Source organism: Lemur catta, chromosome 9, assembly GCF_020740605.2.
Source record: "Lemur catta isolate mLemCat1 chromosome 9, mLemCat1.pri, whole genome shotgun sequence".
Taxonomy (NCBI): domain Eukaryota; kingdom Metazoa; phylum Chordata; class Mammalia; order Primates; family Lemuridae; genus Lemur; species Lemur catta.
Window position 1 is genome coordinate 100,491,630 of NC_059136.1, and position 18,409 is coordinate 100,510,038.

Here is an 18,409-nt window from a genome sequence, read left to right on the forward strand (position 1 = left end):
TGGCCTATTGTCTCAGCTACTCCAGAGGCTAAGCCAAGAGGATCGCATGAGCCCAGGAGTTTGAGGTTGCAGTGAGCTATGATCACACTACTGTACTCTAGCTGGGGCAACAGAGTAAGACTCTGTCAAAAAACAAAAAAAAAGAATAAAAATAGTCTAATTTAAATTTTTTAATAAACATAATATAATGACAGGGCTACTTTGTATAAATCGCTACACTTGCAGGCTCTCATTACCTTGAAAGGTTGCATGTTTCTAAAGGCATGCTTTTCCAGTAGCTGCTGCCTCTTGCAATGATAGTCTTACTGCTGTGGAAGTGCATAAGCTTTTGCTATATTGGCGGCTGCTGTGATCTTGTCTCATAGATGAGATATCAGGCAAGTTGTCTTCTCACAATGGAGAAGAGTCCTCTGGAATAGCTGGAGTGCTGACAGGTAGACGGTCACCTATGTGGCACTGCAGCAGGTAGAATATCTTGATTGTCAGAATCAACTAGTACTGCTGTATAAAATAGTCAACTATTACCAACATGCTCATTGAATGGCAATACAAAGATGATTAATGTATTAATGTAAATAATATAAAATTCTTATTGCAATTTAGGTTGTCTTCATAGTCAAGTAAAGTAGACAAATAAATTTTAAAAAACTTATCTGGATAATTAAAATCAATAAATTTGATAAAGAAAACGTATCTTCAACAATTAGCCTTACATTGTTTTTTTTTAAATATTGATTCTATTTTAAATTTATCTTAGGTGGAAAATTCATCAAAACCATTGTTTTTACTTCAGAATTCATGAACTCCATTTTTATGTATTCTTTCTATTCCATTTAGTAGCTAGTCATTAAAGTGTCTAAAAAATGAAATAAGTTCTAATCATGATATTGAAAAATATTAGGATAACTGTGCTGTTCAGTGTATTAGAGTTCAAATGCATGGGAATGGCTGTACCAAACCCACCAATACACTCTACCTAGTAACTGGCACAGCACAGAAGCTAACTGAAACCAGCAATGAGGCTAAACTAGCTTTGATCTAGGACAGCAGCTGGACATTGGTTATTCTTTTCCTGAAAGTGTTGGAAAAACAAATTCACAACCTTGCTCTGACTCCCAATCCATTGCTTGCCACACAATGACACAAAGATGACTCTCCAATCACGTTCAGTGGCAGAGCTGGAAAGAGCTCCATGTTCTCACTGCTGGTTGAGCAGAATGAGGGACACCCATCTCAGGGTGTGTTTCATATCAAAGCCTTGTCACCCTCAAGGGACAATTAACTGCCTGTCATCCTGATTGGGTAACATAGCAATTATTACATGCATTGTGCCATTCACTAAGTAATAAACATCCTCATCAGAAAAGGCTGACACTTACCTATTAGCAGACAGACCTCTCATTCTCACATTGGAAAGCACAGATTCTGAATGGAAAAAGGATTTAAACCACCAGGTGGATTCCGCCACTTCGGGTAACCCTATTAAATAAAATTCACAATACTCCTGTATCAGACAAATTCAAGAGAGTAAAAACAAAGGGAAATAATGAGAGTGACACTGATAAGAAATAAACTAGGTACCTTGCTGGGATTTGTCCTCATCTACGAAGTTAACGGAATCAGAGCCAGTTAGAGAAGTCACTGAAGAAACACTGGACTCTGCAGGAAACAAACGATAATAAATAACTGGCAAACAAACAAGCATGCACACATTATTTATTTGCAAACTCTCACGCAGCCTGGTTTGAAGTCATTTACTCCTGGCCTGCGTATTCATGAATTGAAAAATCAATCAAATTATCAATCACTAAAAATCTTCCATAATAAGTAATACTACATTTTCTGCTAATAAGGTATATGAATTTCCATGGTGGACAACTCTCTCTCTTTCTTTCTCTCCCCATAGAGATGCACAATTTAAAATATATTATAAATGTTGTCAAGTTCAAAAACTTAGTACAGAATCAAGAATGGATATTATTGTCCTATATTAGAAATATTACATATGTAGATATTTAAAATTCTATAAAAGTTATCACATTTAGAAATTAAGGAGGTATTTTATAAGACGAAAACATTTCATTTGTCTTTTTAGACTTGTATTTTAAGCCTATAAGTCTTTTAAAAGACCAGAATACACAAAAATTTCTGTTGATAAAATACCATCAAGTAAATGGGCATTTTTAAAGTTTTTGTAAGAAGGATAAATCAACAGATGTTTCTAACTGCTACAAACAACCCTTGCAATAAGAGGTTCTTTACATTTTATTGGCATGGATACTTTCAATAAATGTTAATTTGGTTCTGAAATGCTCATTTTATTTTATGAAATATCTCAATCTTATTTAAGAAGCTACAATTTTATATTCAGCTATGAATATGCACAGGTGGACAAATTAATAAAAATAAAATGGGCCAGATAGATGCTGACTTATCCATAGTAGAAAATGAAAATTATAAAATCTTTAAAGCAGAATCTTGCTATCCCTTCTTTCCTAAGGAATTGAATAATATCTTATTTGTGTAAAATATCAGTGTTTAATGTATCCTATGAAATGCAAAGTACATTAAGTTAAAATATAATTAGGAAACACAAGCTTATTTTCATCTGTTAACTGCCTCATTGATATGACGTAGCCTGAGCAGAGAGCCGAGCTGACAGCACTGGTTCAGACAGTCTCTGACTCCTGCTGTTTCTGTTTCCTCCACTCGCACGAAGGGTTGTCAGTTGTCTGCCTTAAGTTCTGAACATAACACGACACATAGGTCAACAAAGTCCCCCAAACATCACCTCAAATCATATTATCTAGGGATGTTCCCCACTGACGCAGCAACTTACTTCGATAATACTGATTTTTGGCCAGAAGGCAACCGATGGAAGGTACCGACGCCATGGCTTTACTCGTGACAAAGTGCCTGCCAGGCCGCGAGCAGCAGTCTAGAAAAGAGACGTTGATATTAACACCACGGGCTTTCCTTTTCCTTTTCCATGCACGTGTTGCAAAACAACATCATTTACCATGTAATAAATATCTCATAAAGGAATTTAAAAATTTATACACTATTGCAATCAAACATAATATAATAAACAAAAAAATGTGATCAACTACTGTATTTAGTTGGAAAACAAAGGAAAACTCTATGCCCCGCTACAAACAATGCATGCAACTTATTCCACCTAAAACAAAACTAAAGGTCAGTGAAAAAATGTTAGCAGAGTCGTGATATTGTCAATCACTCACCTATTTGTTTTCTCCAATTTGTTCTTTTAAAATAAACAGGTCTAAAGTTTCTTCAGAAAATGCACACTTGGAAAGCACCAATTCTTGCTGATTTGAAAGAGACTACATCACCCAAGCAGGCCCAGCCGGAGGCGCTCTGCAACGACTGTGCCAGTGGTCCGGGACCCTGAGGACACCTTATATTTAGAAGCCCCAGGCTGGCTGGACCCTGAGCCACAGGTAATTCGAGACGGGCAGGCAAGGGCAGCCGGCGAGCGCTCCCTGTCGCCAGCCCTCCAGAAGGCCAAAGGACCTTTGAACGTCTCGGCCTGCCAAGTCAGGCTGCAGTCACCAGCGAAGGACTTGCCAGAGGCTATTTTGGACTCAATCTCTTTCATGTCACAACTTAAAAATTCTAGTGACTACAGGAAGGGAGCCACCCAGGTGTCTCCGCAGCTCTGGATACAATCACACACTCTACCAAAGGCACCTGGCTGGGCACGGTAAGGGGTGTCCCCGCCGGCAGCCTGCAGTCTAGCTGGGAGATGGCAGACACAGACACAGCGAGGCAAGGCAGAATCGCACGGTCACGAGAACTCTGGAACCTGGACATTTCCTGGCAAAGGCTCACATGCAGTAGAATTTGATGGGCAGATGGAAAGTGACTTAGAAATTGGAGCTGGAATGACAAAAGGCAGGTGGAAATCATTTCTACTCATCATGAGGGGAAATTTATGACTTTGTGTCAATATTATTTATTGACCTCAAAACTAAGTTTTATTCTAACATAATAATATTTTGTGTATAGATTGCTTTGCCTGCCCTCCCACAGACTCCATCGACTCTAGCTAACCCTTTACCCTGAGCAGTGACCGCTTCAGTTGCTGTTTCAGTTTGTCTGGTGGCTACTGGTTTCGCCAGCTTTGTATTCTTTCTCAACACAATTTTGGTAATATATATACTGCTATAAAATCATTCATGTCAGCGATGTTTTCAAATGTCTTTAAAACACTCATTCTATTATGACATTATGGTTCTTTTAAACTGTTTCTCCAGACTGCACGATCCCCCTGATATGTGGGATCTAAAAAACTCAAATATGGGAGAAACAGAGAGCAGAAGCATCATTACAGAGGCAGGAGGTGGGGAATGGGGGGACACCGGCAAGGAGGACCGAGTGACAACTACACAGGATGATGGGGCGGGAGATCCAACGTGCAGCCTGCAGACCACAGTCAATACTATTGTGCTGAATGGTGGAAATTTGCCAAGAGAGTAGATTTCAGGTGCTCTTACCACACAAAAAATTAAAGTAAAATATAAAATAACTGTTTGAGATTGGTATGTTAACTTGCTGGAGTGTGGTAATCATTCCACCATGTATAGGTATATCAAAATGTCATGTTTTATACCTTAAATATGTACAATTAAAAAAAACCCAAAAGACAGACAAATAAATAAATATTTGCTGTATCTGGTTATCATTCCTTTACGTTGCTAGTGTCATTTGCTTCTGCCTCTTCTCTCTCTCCCTTTTTTTAAAAATCAGTTTTGCTACAGGTTTCTCTATTAAAGCAGTTTTTCAAAGAGCTGTTTGATACTTTCTTTTGTTTCTTAGTTTTGTATTTATTTTCTGTCTTTTTTTTTTATTCTTCTTCCTTTGACTTACTTCAGAAGTATTCTTATTGCCATTTATTTCAGAATATTTTGTAACTGCCATTAGGACATTTCTTGAAAGTTTGAATTATTTAGGAATGCTTTCTTTTCTCGAAAAGAATAAAATTTTGAAAGCTATCTTTTAATTGATGATCTCTAAATCCATTTCATTATCTTGAGAGACTGGCTGATATTTCCTCATTCTTTGAAATAGTTCATGGAAATGGTTTCCTATGCATTTAGGAATAATCAATATTTTACAAGTGTCCAGTTGATTGTATTACATGATTTTGTTCAATAAATACTCCATATACTTACCCATGTGTTACTGCTTGATCTACAGTTCCTGGTATAATTACATCATCTAATTCTATCAATTTTTGTCTTATATATTTTGAAGCTTTGGGATAGATGCACAAAAAATCATAATTATAGTATCTTCTGACGGATCTTTGCGTTTGTCTTTCAGCAGCACAAATGCCATACTTAAACCAGCATTCACGGAGGAGGGACCTGCACTGTCCTGGGAAGGGGGCTGTTGGGCTGAGTGCTTGCTGGACAGTAACTTAACCTGCCACCCTCCTGCCCTCGTCCTCGACTGTTGGGTCTCCCGTTAGACAGACGCTGTGCTCTTCCTACATGATGTTCATGTCTCAAACACATATATGTGTATGTGAATTTTAAAACTTTAATATAAATTTAGATAGATAAGTAGAGTTAAATTTTATTTATACTGCATTCTGAATGAATACCACAGCATTTCTTCCAATTTAGTACTTCTTCCTTTAACAATCCCCAACCTAAAGTTTACTCTGTGTACTGTTTGTATTTAGTTCAGTGACTTTTCTTTTAGCATCTCTCATTAGTTTTTTCTCTACATTAAACTATTCTAATTTTATAGCTTTATTTCTGCCATTTCCCCTATAATTCTTTCATTCTCTGATCACCCTTAACGTGATTATTACCAAGTCTTGGTTGAACTCCACAAAATTAATCTCATATGCATTCTGTCACAATTGTGGATCTGTTGGCTTCTTAACATTAGATTTCTTCCTAAGTCTTGGCTGTAGGTTTGCAGGCTCATGTAGAGTGTTTTCACTCCTCCACACCACCCCTACCCACCATGCCACCCGCTTCCTGGCTCTTCAGGTACCATTCTCATCTGACTCTAGTTTGTGAATCTTTCAATTGTAACACTAGTCACATTTACTGAGTGATTTATTTCTTTCACACATTAGATTGCGAGCTGCTCAAAGGAAGAGACAACCCTACTCATTCCACTTTCAGCAATGCCCACCATAAAATCTGACAGATATAGTGGTTTAGGTTCTAAAAATGTAATAAAAAATGCATTGCTTTAGTGCATAGTCATGAGGATTATATCCTCAACTAATAATTAAAATGTCATAACAGGGCTCAGATTTCTATGTCATAACTTACATAATTAGACTAATTTTTACCTGATTATCGATTCATGTTTTTTTCAATATTTAAGTACTAAAATGAATCACAGTTGCATTTTCAGTAAGTCTTCTGTCCTAGAATTAAGTGGTACTAACATTTCTCCAATGATAGTAAGAAGAGCATGACTGTCTGACTCAGATCACACACAGACGATTGGCAGAAAGGACAGAGCCATCACCCACATTTCTGCTTGGACGAGTTGCAAGATGCTCCTGACTGGAGCCTCCTGAAGAGTGGAGAAAGGTTTAAGAAAGAGTAAGTTCTAATTAGTCAACTGCAACCTTTCTGAAGGATGAACTATTTGTCACATGTAAGATACTATTACTCTTTCTAACTCTATTGACATTGGATGCATTAGTAAATAGGTATCATGTTGCTGTTTTCTGGAGCATGGAATTCACAGGCAAACTAATGATTAAGCTTGCTGATAGCTCACCATGGCCCTGTGCTGTCACAGACAATTGGCTAAATGTGTAGGATAAGAAGACCAATGTCTGACTGTCCTGGAAGAACTATCTAGCTCTTATTCCAATCTGCCGTAGTAAAGTGAGTATGCATGCAAGATGTCATGAATTTTAAATATGTCATAATATCCAGACCAATAAATGTGCCATATCTGACATAGTAGTAACATAAATTAGTCACCTCTAACAACTAATGCTGCAAATGAATATGTACAGCAGGTGCTCTAAAAAGATATGACAATCTGTGTTAAAACATTATTTTATTTCATAATTGTGGACAAAATTACCACCAATTAGTCACTGAATATCTCTGGGCCTCTGCAAGTAATATATAAAATGGGAATAAAAATATCTAACTTTATTTGAAATCCACTGAAGTTCCAAAACATAATTCAATTATTTGTTTAAATTTTATATTTCTCTGAATTGTGTATAGTTGACCAGCCAATTATCATGGTTGTACACAACAGAAACCAATTGCATCTAGAACCAGGAAACAGTATAATGGGAGAATAGTGGATCCATACAGATCAATAGGAAACAGAGCACTGTGCTTTGCTAAACAAGACTTGCCAAAAAAGATTCTAGAATCTTCCATGGGATCATCTGGCCAATGAATCATCTGAGGCTGAACACAGAAGGTGCTTCCCACAGTACAAGGAGCTAAAATTGCCACACCACAGCCACAGGTCCCAGAAGCTGGGCTCCTGTAGACAACCTCTAAAAAGCGGGCACCCCAAATCCAGTCTGCCTTCTCACAGCAGGTGTTTGGTTCTCCACTGAGAAAGTTGCTCTTACCCCGTAAGAAGGGAGAACAACAACAACACAGTACTATGGTGTGTTCGCCCTAGTTCCTCCTGGGGGATAAGTAGAGACTGGGGCTCGGCATGTCTTCTTCTCTGACCACTGGCTCGTACACGTTCCCAGTAAATCCCATGTCTTACCCCAAACTATGTGATATTAGGAACTCCATCCTGAGAGCTGTTATGCTTCGGGGAGCCACCAGAAGGAGCAGGGTAAGAACAGGGCAAGAAGTAGACGCATGTGGGAGAGGAGCACCTGCCCGAGCTGCAGCACAGGCAGGACACGACGGAGATCGTGGGGCTGAAGCTACTGGCTGAGCATAGGCCGTGGCACTGCATCTAGCCGAGTGCACAGAGAAAGAGAAAATACGTATCCTCACAGCAAAAATGTTCAGGATCTACTCTCTCCTTTTCTGTTTAACATACATTGGGTATCGTCCACTGAACTAGATACTACATTTCTCAGCCTCCCTTGCCACTAGGAGTATGTTTGGGCCAGGAAACTGTGAGGGGAGGTGTGTTGCTCATCTTTGAGGTCAGCTCCTAGTGATCAAGCCACTTGGCTTGGACTTCCTTTTTGATTATTGGCCAAAAAATGGTAATAACTAAAACCATCTTGGAAGCCCATGAGTATAGCTGTGCCACTTCTGGGCTAGTACATAGAATAAAATAAAATTCTCTGTTTATCCACTATATCATGTTCTTCTTGCTACAGAGCTTAGCCTACACTCTGACCATTAAAACCAACTCTGACTTCTATAATGAGACATCCAGAGTGTTATGTTCTCCCAAAACAGAATGGGTCTTCAGATGCCGGGCTGCCAGGGAGCAAAGCTGATGCCACCAGACGTTCCGTGGTCCCTGTTCCTGACCTGTGCCTTTGGCTTTGCTGGGCACTTTCAGCCATTTCCTTCCTTTGTGGCACCTGCATTCCCACCACGTGCCCTTACTGACATCGTTTACCTAACACACAAGGTTTTCTCTTGTGCCCTCTTCTTCCTGATCCCCTTAAAGTGAACAGGAATTGAGTTCAGCAGTTCCTCATACCTGTATTGGATGGAATAATGTGTCAGTTGCCCATCATGCAAATGTGTCAAAACTAAAAAAATAAAATAAAATAAAAATAAATCCCAGTTTTCATCTTCTTTCTTCTGTCCTACATCCTCCCTGCCCAGTCTCTGGACAATAATCACACTGTAAAACCAATTTTTGATCAACTATTAGCAAGTACTGGTCTTGACCCTAGAGGTTTCCTCCATAGGTCACTTCGACACCATCTGCAAAGCAACAGAGCAGGTGAACAACGTCTCGGTAGCCAAATGTGTGCAGCAACCAGATCCTTCCACTGAAACCCAGTGTTAATTTGTAGGTTGAGGAGGCGTGGGTTTTCCTTCTTGGTGCAAAGACCATTTCCCCGCACGCTATCCCATCAGGATTCTCTCAGTTGCCACGTTATTTCATTACCATCAACTTCCTGCCCGGGAGGTAGGGCACCCAGCTGAACACGCTAACTGGCGCCCGCCTCAGCTTCTCTAGGATGCGGGCGGGACCTGGAGGGCTGGTCAGTAGAAGCACAGCATCTGTTTCATCCGACACATTTTTCTCTCCTAAATGCTGACATATTTGGGTTATAAAATACACCAAAAGTAATAATTATCTTATGTTCAAAAGGATTTCACTTCAATTTTCTCTTTGTTTTATGATTTGAAGCCCAGGTAAATATTCGTAATTATCTACATCAGTGTTTCTGGCTTGTGAATCCTGTACCTGCTGAATTGGATGATTACTCTCAGTAGTGATCAATATGACAGTAATTTGGATGCCTGTGAAATAGTTTGAAGACGTGAACAAACTGTATTGCCTATCACGTATTCCAAAGTATCAGTAAGAGCAAAGATTTATAGAATTCTTTTCTTTTTAAATTTTTGATTGCTTGTAATATCAGATCAAACTCTTAAACACTGATTTTCTTTTCCCAATCACATACTGCTATTTCCCCACAAATCCCCAACCTCATATAAGGAAATTGCTTGTTTTGATATGGCTCGAATCCTAATCCATGAAATGCTTAGTGTGTCTGATTATCTGACTGAAGGTGTTTCAGTCTCTGTTTCTTGGGGGGAAAGTGCTGAAAGACAGTCAGGGCAGCAGGTGGAGCAGTGGGAGAGCTGAGCCACGAGTGGCCGCAGTTGGCTCGTCCTGAAGGGAAATCTGGTGGCACCCACAGACCCCCCTCCAGGCCACCTTGCAGAGCTTGCATCCACTTGCTTTGGACAATAAGTTCATCCCACCTGGGAGCACCTCTCTGGGGGTTCATGTAGGTTTTAATTCCATGAAAAGCCTGTTTTTACAGCCAGCCCTTGACTGGCTCCTGGGAGCTGAGCTTCTGGCAGTTTCTGTCTCCATATTTCTCTCCAACCAGTGAGTCTTTGGGATTCCACCACCATCCATAGGATCTAGCTGGTTTTTTATAGGAGCCATGTGGTTAAATTAAATGGTAACCACCACTCATGCATTCTTTTTCTCTTAAAAAGTAGCACCAATATTAGCCATTTCTCCCAGGATGCAACTGTTTAAAAATTTCCTCTCTGGGCTCTGGTGTGGTGGGGACGGGGGCACCTGCTGCAGAGAAGTTCAGAAGCTTCCACCAGGCCTTTCCCACAATAGCCACTCCTACCCCACCACAAGGCAATGACCAATATGGTGGCTCTGCCAGCCACAGATTGCATCCATTTGAATGTTACACTGGCGCCCAGGGAAATGGCCACTGGGCCCAGCTGAGAGAATACGTGTGAGCCAGACCTGGGCCAGGGCTCCAGTAGTGATCTTGGTCCTACACACCCCACTCTAACAAGATGTCATAATGACATTTATGATCCCTGAAAATCAATTTCCACATAGTCCTTTGTTTAGAAGCCCTCAAAATGTCTATGTGTACCCATTCCACAGTGCATGTATGTCCTTTAGGTCCCACCAGGGAAGAACTAGGTTAGTGATTTCCAGATCCACTTTCCATGGTGTTGCAGGAGCCTTCCTCAGGGGACCCGGCTTATCTCAATCCGTGAGTTCTGGGTCTGAGAACTGCTGCAGATTCAGAAACCAGGCTAGAGATCATGAATATTTATCGATGAAACTGACCTCAAAATCCTTGACTTTATTTTTGTCATGCAAATTAAGCAGTGCTCTTGAGACTTCTCGCTGTCTTAGCCGTGGGAACGCCGTGCGCTATGAGCCATCTCCCTGCACACGGCCGCTCTGGCCTCACCGCTCACCGCGCGCAGCGCAGGCTCCACCGTCTGGGGATTGAGTCCGCCCCGGTCTCTTCTGGGGGGGCTGTCATTCCCATGGGGATAGGCGATTCCTAGTCTGCTCTATCACTTCCTGTTCTCAGTCCTGAACTGCAGGGAAATGTCCCCACCGAGTTTCTCAGTGAAAACGGTGGTCCTCTACAGTGCGCTCCTTCTCATTTTTGAAAAACAGAATATCCCCCGTGAAACACGGCCTGCTGGGTTTTCTGTCCCTAGGTCGGATAACCATGCTAGCATGGACATTCCTCTGAGGGTTTTTGACCCCTTCCTCAACCACCTTTCACAACAATTCTGGAATTTCTATTACACTTTTTGGGGGCCATTGCTGCTTTCAAGAACCATTCTCAAACATACTGTCATCACGTGGGGCCCTTGCCAGGGTGTCAGATCCTGTATCAGGGAAATATCGCCTTTATCAAAGAACTCTCCCTTAACCAACCTCATGTCTGGCACTCCTTGACCCGGTGCCGTAGGGAGCCAGCTCCGTCTGCATTCACTCAAGTGCATGGCAGCTAAGACCTGGCTCCTTTAGGGGTAGACGCCCCTTTCCTACTGTAGCAGGCCTAGGGCTCCTCAGTGACTAACACTGTGATGGGCCCAGGTCGCCTGCCTGGTGGCCAGGTTAGAAGGCAGAGGCAGGTCCTACAGTGCCATGTGGTGTCTTGCAAGCTGGGAACCTGTGCATCAACTTCAGGCAAGGCGAGAGCCCTGATTTTAACAGGGAGGAGCTGGTCATTGATTTCAGCAGACACAGAAGGTTTGGGACACTCCTGTGAGGTATATCAGTGCATTGACGCACATGTCCCTGTAACAGATCTCAGTGTCGTTTCTTCGCGGTGGGGCCTGGCCTTGGAGAAGCAGACTTGCCAGGGTCAAGAGTACAACACGTTCTGAGCTCTGGACCCTTATAGTAAAGGCCTGGGAGCGCCGGAGCTTCGCCTGCCCTTTAGCTACGGGAGGCAGCAGACCCTTTATACGCGGCCAAGGGCCCCTCTGCCGCCGGCCACCCGCCTCCATCGGAGAGTCATCGCGCTCTCCGGCACACAGCTGGCCTCCAGCGTGTCAGCGGCACCCAGGGAGGGCAGCTCATCCCCCAGCCCTGCACGTGTGTCCTCTGACCCTCCCGCACAGCCGAGGAGACACAAGCGCCAGAGCAGCCCCTTGCGCCACAGTTCCAGCTACTGTCGCCGAGCGTCTGAGCAAACGCCCTGCGTGTTGGCTCACTAGGGCCACCGTAATGAAGTCCCAGGGCCCGGGGCTCTCGGAGCAGGCAGTTACTGCCTCCGGGGAAACCCCGGTCACGGTGTCGCCAGGGTTGTTTCTCGTGGGGCCCTTCTCCTTGGCTGCCAGCCTTCCCTGGGCGTGTCTGCCTTCAGATTTCCTCTTCTGAGAGGACATCGGCGACACTGAATCAGGGCCCAACCTAATGACTTCATTTTACCTTAATTACCTCTTTAAAGATCCTATCCCCAAATACGGTGACACTCTGAGGTGCTGGGGTTCGGACATCAACACGTGGGTTTCGGAGGGACACAATGCAGCCCACAGCACCCCCCTGGAGCATGCCAGGGACAGCTGGCCTCCTGCTAGTGGCAGGTCCTCATTGCCAGCGGGACGCAGGGTGATCGGCTGGACAGCCCAGCGCAGCTGCCGGCTCTGCCTCGCGGGGTCGCCTGAGTCGCACGTGGGGGAGGCTTACGGGGCGCGGGGGAGGAGGCCGGAGCGCCATCTGCTCGGGTCGTCCTCCCTTCAGTCGCACCGTGACATCGCTCAGACCGTTTACCAGCTGTAACTGAAATCTCAAACACAAAATGTACCCTAAGGATAAAAATTTTATTTTTGGACATGAATCATCTATTTTATACAATATCTTCCATTACGTCAATCTTGATTTATCTTTACCCATGAATGTAGGCATTGCTATTTCTGGAATGTAATATCCGTATTTTCTGACATAAAATTTCACACATGCACTCATTTTTTTCTGCTGATCCTTCAGCCAAACTTACGCAAAACAATTCCTTAGTAAGAATTAAAACCAGAGGTGCGATAAGCTTTGGGGGGAGAGATACAGGATGCATTTTGACAGCATGGTGATGGTTATCAGAGCCCAAGTCACCTAACACAGTGAAAGCAGTAAATTATACATTATTCAGTTGAAATAAAACTTAACAATCCAAGACTGCACCTAAAAAAAAAAAAAAAAAGAATGGTTTCACCAGTGGTGTTTATTTTATTCTACTTTTCACTAGTTATGCCTAATTAAGAGTGTAATTTTCAACTATGAGGTTATTTCACTTCCCTGATATTTTTTCTCTTATGTAAAAAAACACTGCTGAACTTTCAGATGTAGTACAATATTAACTTTTATCGGATGATCCAAAGCTCAAAATGGATTTTGAACCTCAGCCCAGGGAGGGCAATATATCTTGGTAAGTTTTACCACAGAAAGACAGAAAAAGATGAAAGAAAACAAAACATCACTTTGGCAGAATTTTCCCAAGCTGTTGCCAGAAATGATAGAAAATTCATTCATACTGAAAATACAACATTAAGACATATAAGACAGTTTAATGTAATCAAGATCAGTAAAGGCAACTTATGAATAGTTAACTATAGGAAGACACGAGCAATTAATGTTACAGCAATCATAGGTACATTTCCAAAGTATTATTTCTACATGTATTCAAACATACACTCAATCACAAAAACATTCAAGGATATATGGAATTTTAGGTGATTATATAGTAAATGTTTGCAAAACGAAAGTTTTGCTTGCCTTCTGGGGAAAATCCTGATAAAACATTTGCCAAAGATAGAATTGCCTCAAAATAGGGCAGTCTTCTATTTATGCAACTGTGACATAGAACCCAAAGGCACAAGTTAGTATTCTTTCATGAATCCAAACTTATTTCAAATGATTGGTATAAACATTTTGAGGCTTTAGCCTTACTCCCCTCACTATCTCATTCCCTACCAGCACTGGGACCACCCTGCCCTCATCCGCACTTAATCTTGGGGTGAAGATTTTGTGTTTTACTTCATTTTATCCTGCCCTCCTCACCCAACCCCAACAACCTAAGAGCATGGATGTATCTGGACCTGCATGTGGAAACAGGGTAACATATAACGCTGGAAAGCTAATGTCAGAATCAAAGAGCTGAGACACAAAATAAAGCCTGCATTGTGTGCACTGTTCTCATTCGGCTTAAAGTGGGGTGAGACAGACACTATTCTCACAGAATGTGTCCATTTCTAATGGAGCCAGAACATCAGTTGTCTAGTCAACATCATTGCTGACCACTCTAACCATAAAATATACTATGTCAAGCACTAGTAGGGAGGCAAAAACAATATCCCTGCCATTAGGATATCTACAGTCCAATTGGTGGAGATGATTTTGTAAACAGACAACCAGAAAGAAGACCCTCAGAAAAACACTTGTAAGTGGGTGGAGGTAGCATTCATCGTGCTGAGGAGTTCTACAATTAAAACCCAGCATGGTGCTAACCGAGCAAATTTGCTAGAACAAGGAGATTTCTGAGGTTGAGGTTTCTTTAGGGCTCTTTGTTAAATATAGAAACCAACTGTCTTTCTTATCTGGCCCCTTCTCTCTTGAAACTACAAAACTTTCCAGCTGAAATAACTTCTTAAATATCCCATTGCAAGCAATGTGCTAACTATGAAATATCGAGCTAAGCAAAACAAAGTGCTTCAATCCTTGTCATATTAGCATTCAGAATGCATTTAAGCTGTAATTAAAACGCATTTTTCTTTGAATGCACATTTAATATGCACAGCAAGATTGATTAAATACCTCCAGCAAGCTGATCTTTTCCTTTTTGGTTTTCAAGATGGCACATGCATTGATTCAGTATCTCACTTGGGATTCTGTCACTGTCTTCATCCCTCACATAGCCAAAGGGGGACCCGCAAGTCACAGAAGAATGTCTTATCACAGAATCTGAGTAATAAATCATAGCACCATAAATTGTAATGTATGATGCATAATAATGTATTTAATTATAAATTGTTAATCTTTTTAGGAAGACTATATTCCACAGAATTGGGAAGAAGTGTGACCTAGATTTTAGGATTGAAAGTTGGGAATCACAGGTTACAGATTTAACATTACTTTCAGCTAATCACAGAAACCAAGACAAATTTCTTTGTATTTAATTCCCACAATATATAATTTACACTTATATTTGTTGATGGGGGCTAATGAAATTCAGGAGTTGGTCTGTTTAAGTCTGGATTTTACCTAAATGTGCTGGTGTAAGGAAAACAACATTTATCTCTCTTACATCTTTATTTCTTCTTGTGAAAATAACGTTATCAAAACTTTTTTTTTTTTTTTTTTTTTTTTTTTTTTAATATATTTTTTTTATTTCAGCTCATCATGGGGGTACATAAGTTCAGATCATATACATTGTCCCTGTCCCGCCCATCCCCCCGAGTCAGAGTCCCAAGCGCGTCCGCTCCCACTCTCCAGACAGTGCGCCTGGCACTCGCCATGTATTCATACCTCGATCCCCTCCCCCCCCACCTCCCCGGGTCTGCACCCTCAGGCATGACCATTCCCCAGAGGGTGCGCAATGCACTCGTCATGTAGGCATACACCCATCCCCTCCCCCCACCCCCCCCATCCCAGTCTGATATCCAATTGGTATCCTTCCCTGATGTACATTTAGGTGATGATCAGGGAAACCAGTTTTCTGGTGAGTACATGTGATGCTTGTTTTTCCATTCTTTGGATACTTCACTTAGTATAATGGGTTCCAGCTCTCTCCAGGAGAACCAAAGAGATGTCGTATCATCGTTATTTCTTATAGCTGAGTAGTACTCCATGGTATACATATACCACAGTTTACTAATCCATTCGTGGATCAATGGGCACTTGGGTTGTTTCCACATCTTTGCGATTGTGAATTGTGCTGCTATAAACATTCGGGTACAGGTGTCTTTGTTAAAAAATGACTTTTGTTCTTCTGGGTATATGCCCAATAATGGAATTGCTGGATCAAATGGTAGGTCTACTTGAATCTGTTTAAGGTATCTCCATATTGCTTTCCATAGGGGTTGCACTAGTTTGCATTCCCACCAGCAGTGTATGAGTGTTCCTGTCTCTCCGCATCCACGCCAACACGTGTTGTTTTGGGATTTTTTGATAAAGGCCATTCTCACCGGAGTTAAGTGGTATCTCATTGTGGTTTTGATTTGCATTTCCCTGATGATTAGGGATGTTGAGCATTTTTTGATACGTTTTTTGGCCATTCTTATGTCTTCTTTTGAAAAATTTCTATTCATGTCCTTTGCCCATTTTTTGATAGGATTGTTTGATTTTTTCTTGCTGATTTTCCTGAGTTCTAAATAGATTCTTGTTATCAGTCTTTTATCTGATGTGTAGTATGCAAAAATTTTTTCCCATTCTGTAGGCTGTCTGTTTATTTTCGTGACTGTTTCTTTGGCTGTGCAGAAGCTTTTTAATTTAATCAGGTCCCATTCGTTTATTTTTGTTGTTGCTGCAATTGCCTTAGGGGTTTTCTTCATAAATTCTTTGCCTAGACCAACGTCTGTGAGAGTCTTTCCTACATTTTCTTCTAGAATTCTAATCGTTTCCCATTTAAGGTTTAAATCTGTTATCCACCGTGATTTGATTTTTGTGAGAGGTGAAATCTGTGGGTCCTGTTTCAGTCTTCTACATGTGGCTATCCAGTTTTCCCAGCACCATTTATTGAATAGGGACTCTTGTCCCCAGAGTATTTTTTTGTCTATTTTGTCAAAGATTAGATGATTATATGAGGATGGTTTTATATTTGGGTTTTCTGTTCTGTTCCACTGGTCTGTGTCCCTGCCCTTGTGCCAGTACCAAGCAGTTTTAAGCACCACAGCTTTGTAGTATAGTTTGAAGTCTGGCAAATCAATACCTCCCATTTTGTTTTTATTGCTTAAGATTGCTTTTGCTATACGGGGTCTTCTCTGTTTCCATACAAAGTGTATAATTATTTTTTCTAAGTCTGTGAAAAATGATGTTGGTAATTTAATAGGAATTGCATTGAATCTATAGATTACTTTGGGTAGTATAGACATTTTAACGATGTTAATTCTTCCAATCCATGAGCATGGTATGGATTTCCACTTATTTACGTGTTCTGCAATTTCCTTCCTTAGCGTTTCATAGTTCTCTTTATAGAGGTCCTTTACCTCTTTAGTTAAATATATTCCTAGATATTTTATTTTCTTTGTTGCTATTTTGAAAGGTATTGAGTCCTTAATTTGGTTCTCCAATTGAATGGTATTGGCATATATGAATGCCTCTGATTTGTGCGTATTGACTTTGTAACCTGAGACATTACTGAATTCGTTAATTAATTCCAGGAGTCTCTTGGTTGAGTCCTTGGGGTTTTCCAGATACAACATCATATCATCAGCGAAGAGTGAGAGTTTGATCTCTTCTGTCCCTATTTGGACACCTTTGATTCTGCTCTCTTGTCTGATAGCTCTCGCAAGGACTTCCAATACAATGTTGAAAAGTAATGGGGACAGTGGGCAGCCTTGTCTGGTTCCAGTTCTGAGTGGGAATGCTTTCAATTTTTCCCCATTCAGTATGATGTTGGCTGTGGGTTTGTCATATATGGCTTGTATTATTTTTAGGTAGGTCCCATTTATGCCTATGTTGTTAAGTGTTTTTATCATAAAAGGGTGTTGAATTTTGTCAAATGCTTTTTCTGCATCTATTGAGAGGATCATATGGTCTTTATTTTTGCTTCTATTTATGTGGTTAATTACATTTATAGATTTTCGTATGTTGAACCACCCCTGCATCTCTGGGATGAAGCCTACTTGGTCGTGATGAATTATTTTTTTAATCAGCACTTGGATACGATTTGCTAGGATTTTATTGAGAATTTTTGCATCTACGTTCATGAGAGAAATTGGTCTGTAGTTTTCTTTTTTTGTTGCATCCTTTCCTGGTTTTGGTATCAATGTTATATTGGCTTGGTAGAATGTGTTGGGGAGAATTCCATCCTTCTCAATATTGAAGAATAGTTTATGTAGGATGGGCACCAGTTCATCTTTGTATGTATGGTAAAATTCAGGTGTGAACCCATCTGGACCAGGGCTTTTCTTTTTGGGAAGGTTTTTTATTGCTGTTTCAATTTCAGTTCTTGATATTGGTCTATTCAGGAATTCTATTTCTTCCTGATTGAGCTTGGGAAGGCTGTGTGTTTCTAAAAATTTGTCCATTTCCTCCTCATTTTCCAATTTGTGTGCATAAAGATTTTTGTAATATTCATAGATAATGTCATGTATCTCTGTGGCTTCGGTTGTGATTTCTCCTTTCATGTTCCTGATGGAAGTTATTAAAGATTTTTCTTTTCTGCTCTTGGTTAGTCTAGCCAGTGGTGTGTCTATTTTATTTATCTTTTCAAAGAACCAACTTTTTGTTTTATTAATTTCCCTTATAGTATTTTTGTTGTCTTTTTCAT

At 40.9% G+C, this 18,409-nt stretch overlaps 1 protein-coding gene across 1 annotated transcript; it reads right to left on the bottom strand.

Annotated features, from left to right (window-relative positions):
• Nucleotides 1-290: 290 nt before the first annotated feature.
• PPDPFL (pancreatic progenitor cell differentiation and proliferation factor like) lies at nt 291-2,924 on the bottom strand. Its single transcript, XM_045561070.1, has 4 exons — nt 2,840-2,924; nt 1,582-1,659; nt 1,380-1,479; nt 291-501 (listed from the first exon to the last, which is right to left on the bottom strand). The coding sequence occupies exons 1-4, from the start codon at nt 2,892-2,894 to the stop codon at nt 489-491; spliced, it is 246 nt and encodes an 81-aa protein (XP_045417026.1). The 5' UTR covers nt 2,895-2,924; the 3' UTR covers nt 291-488.
• Nucleotides 2,925-18,409: the final 15,485 nt, after the last annotated feature.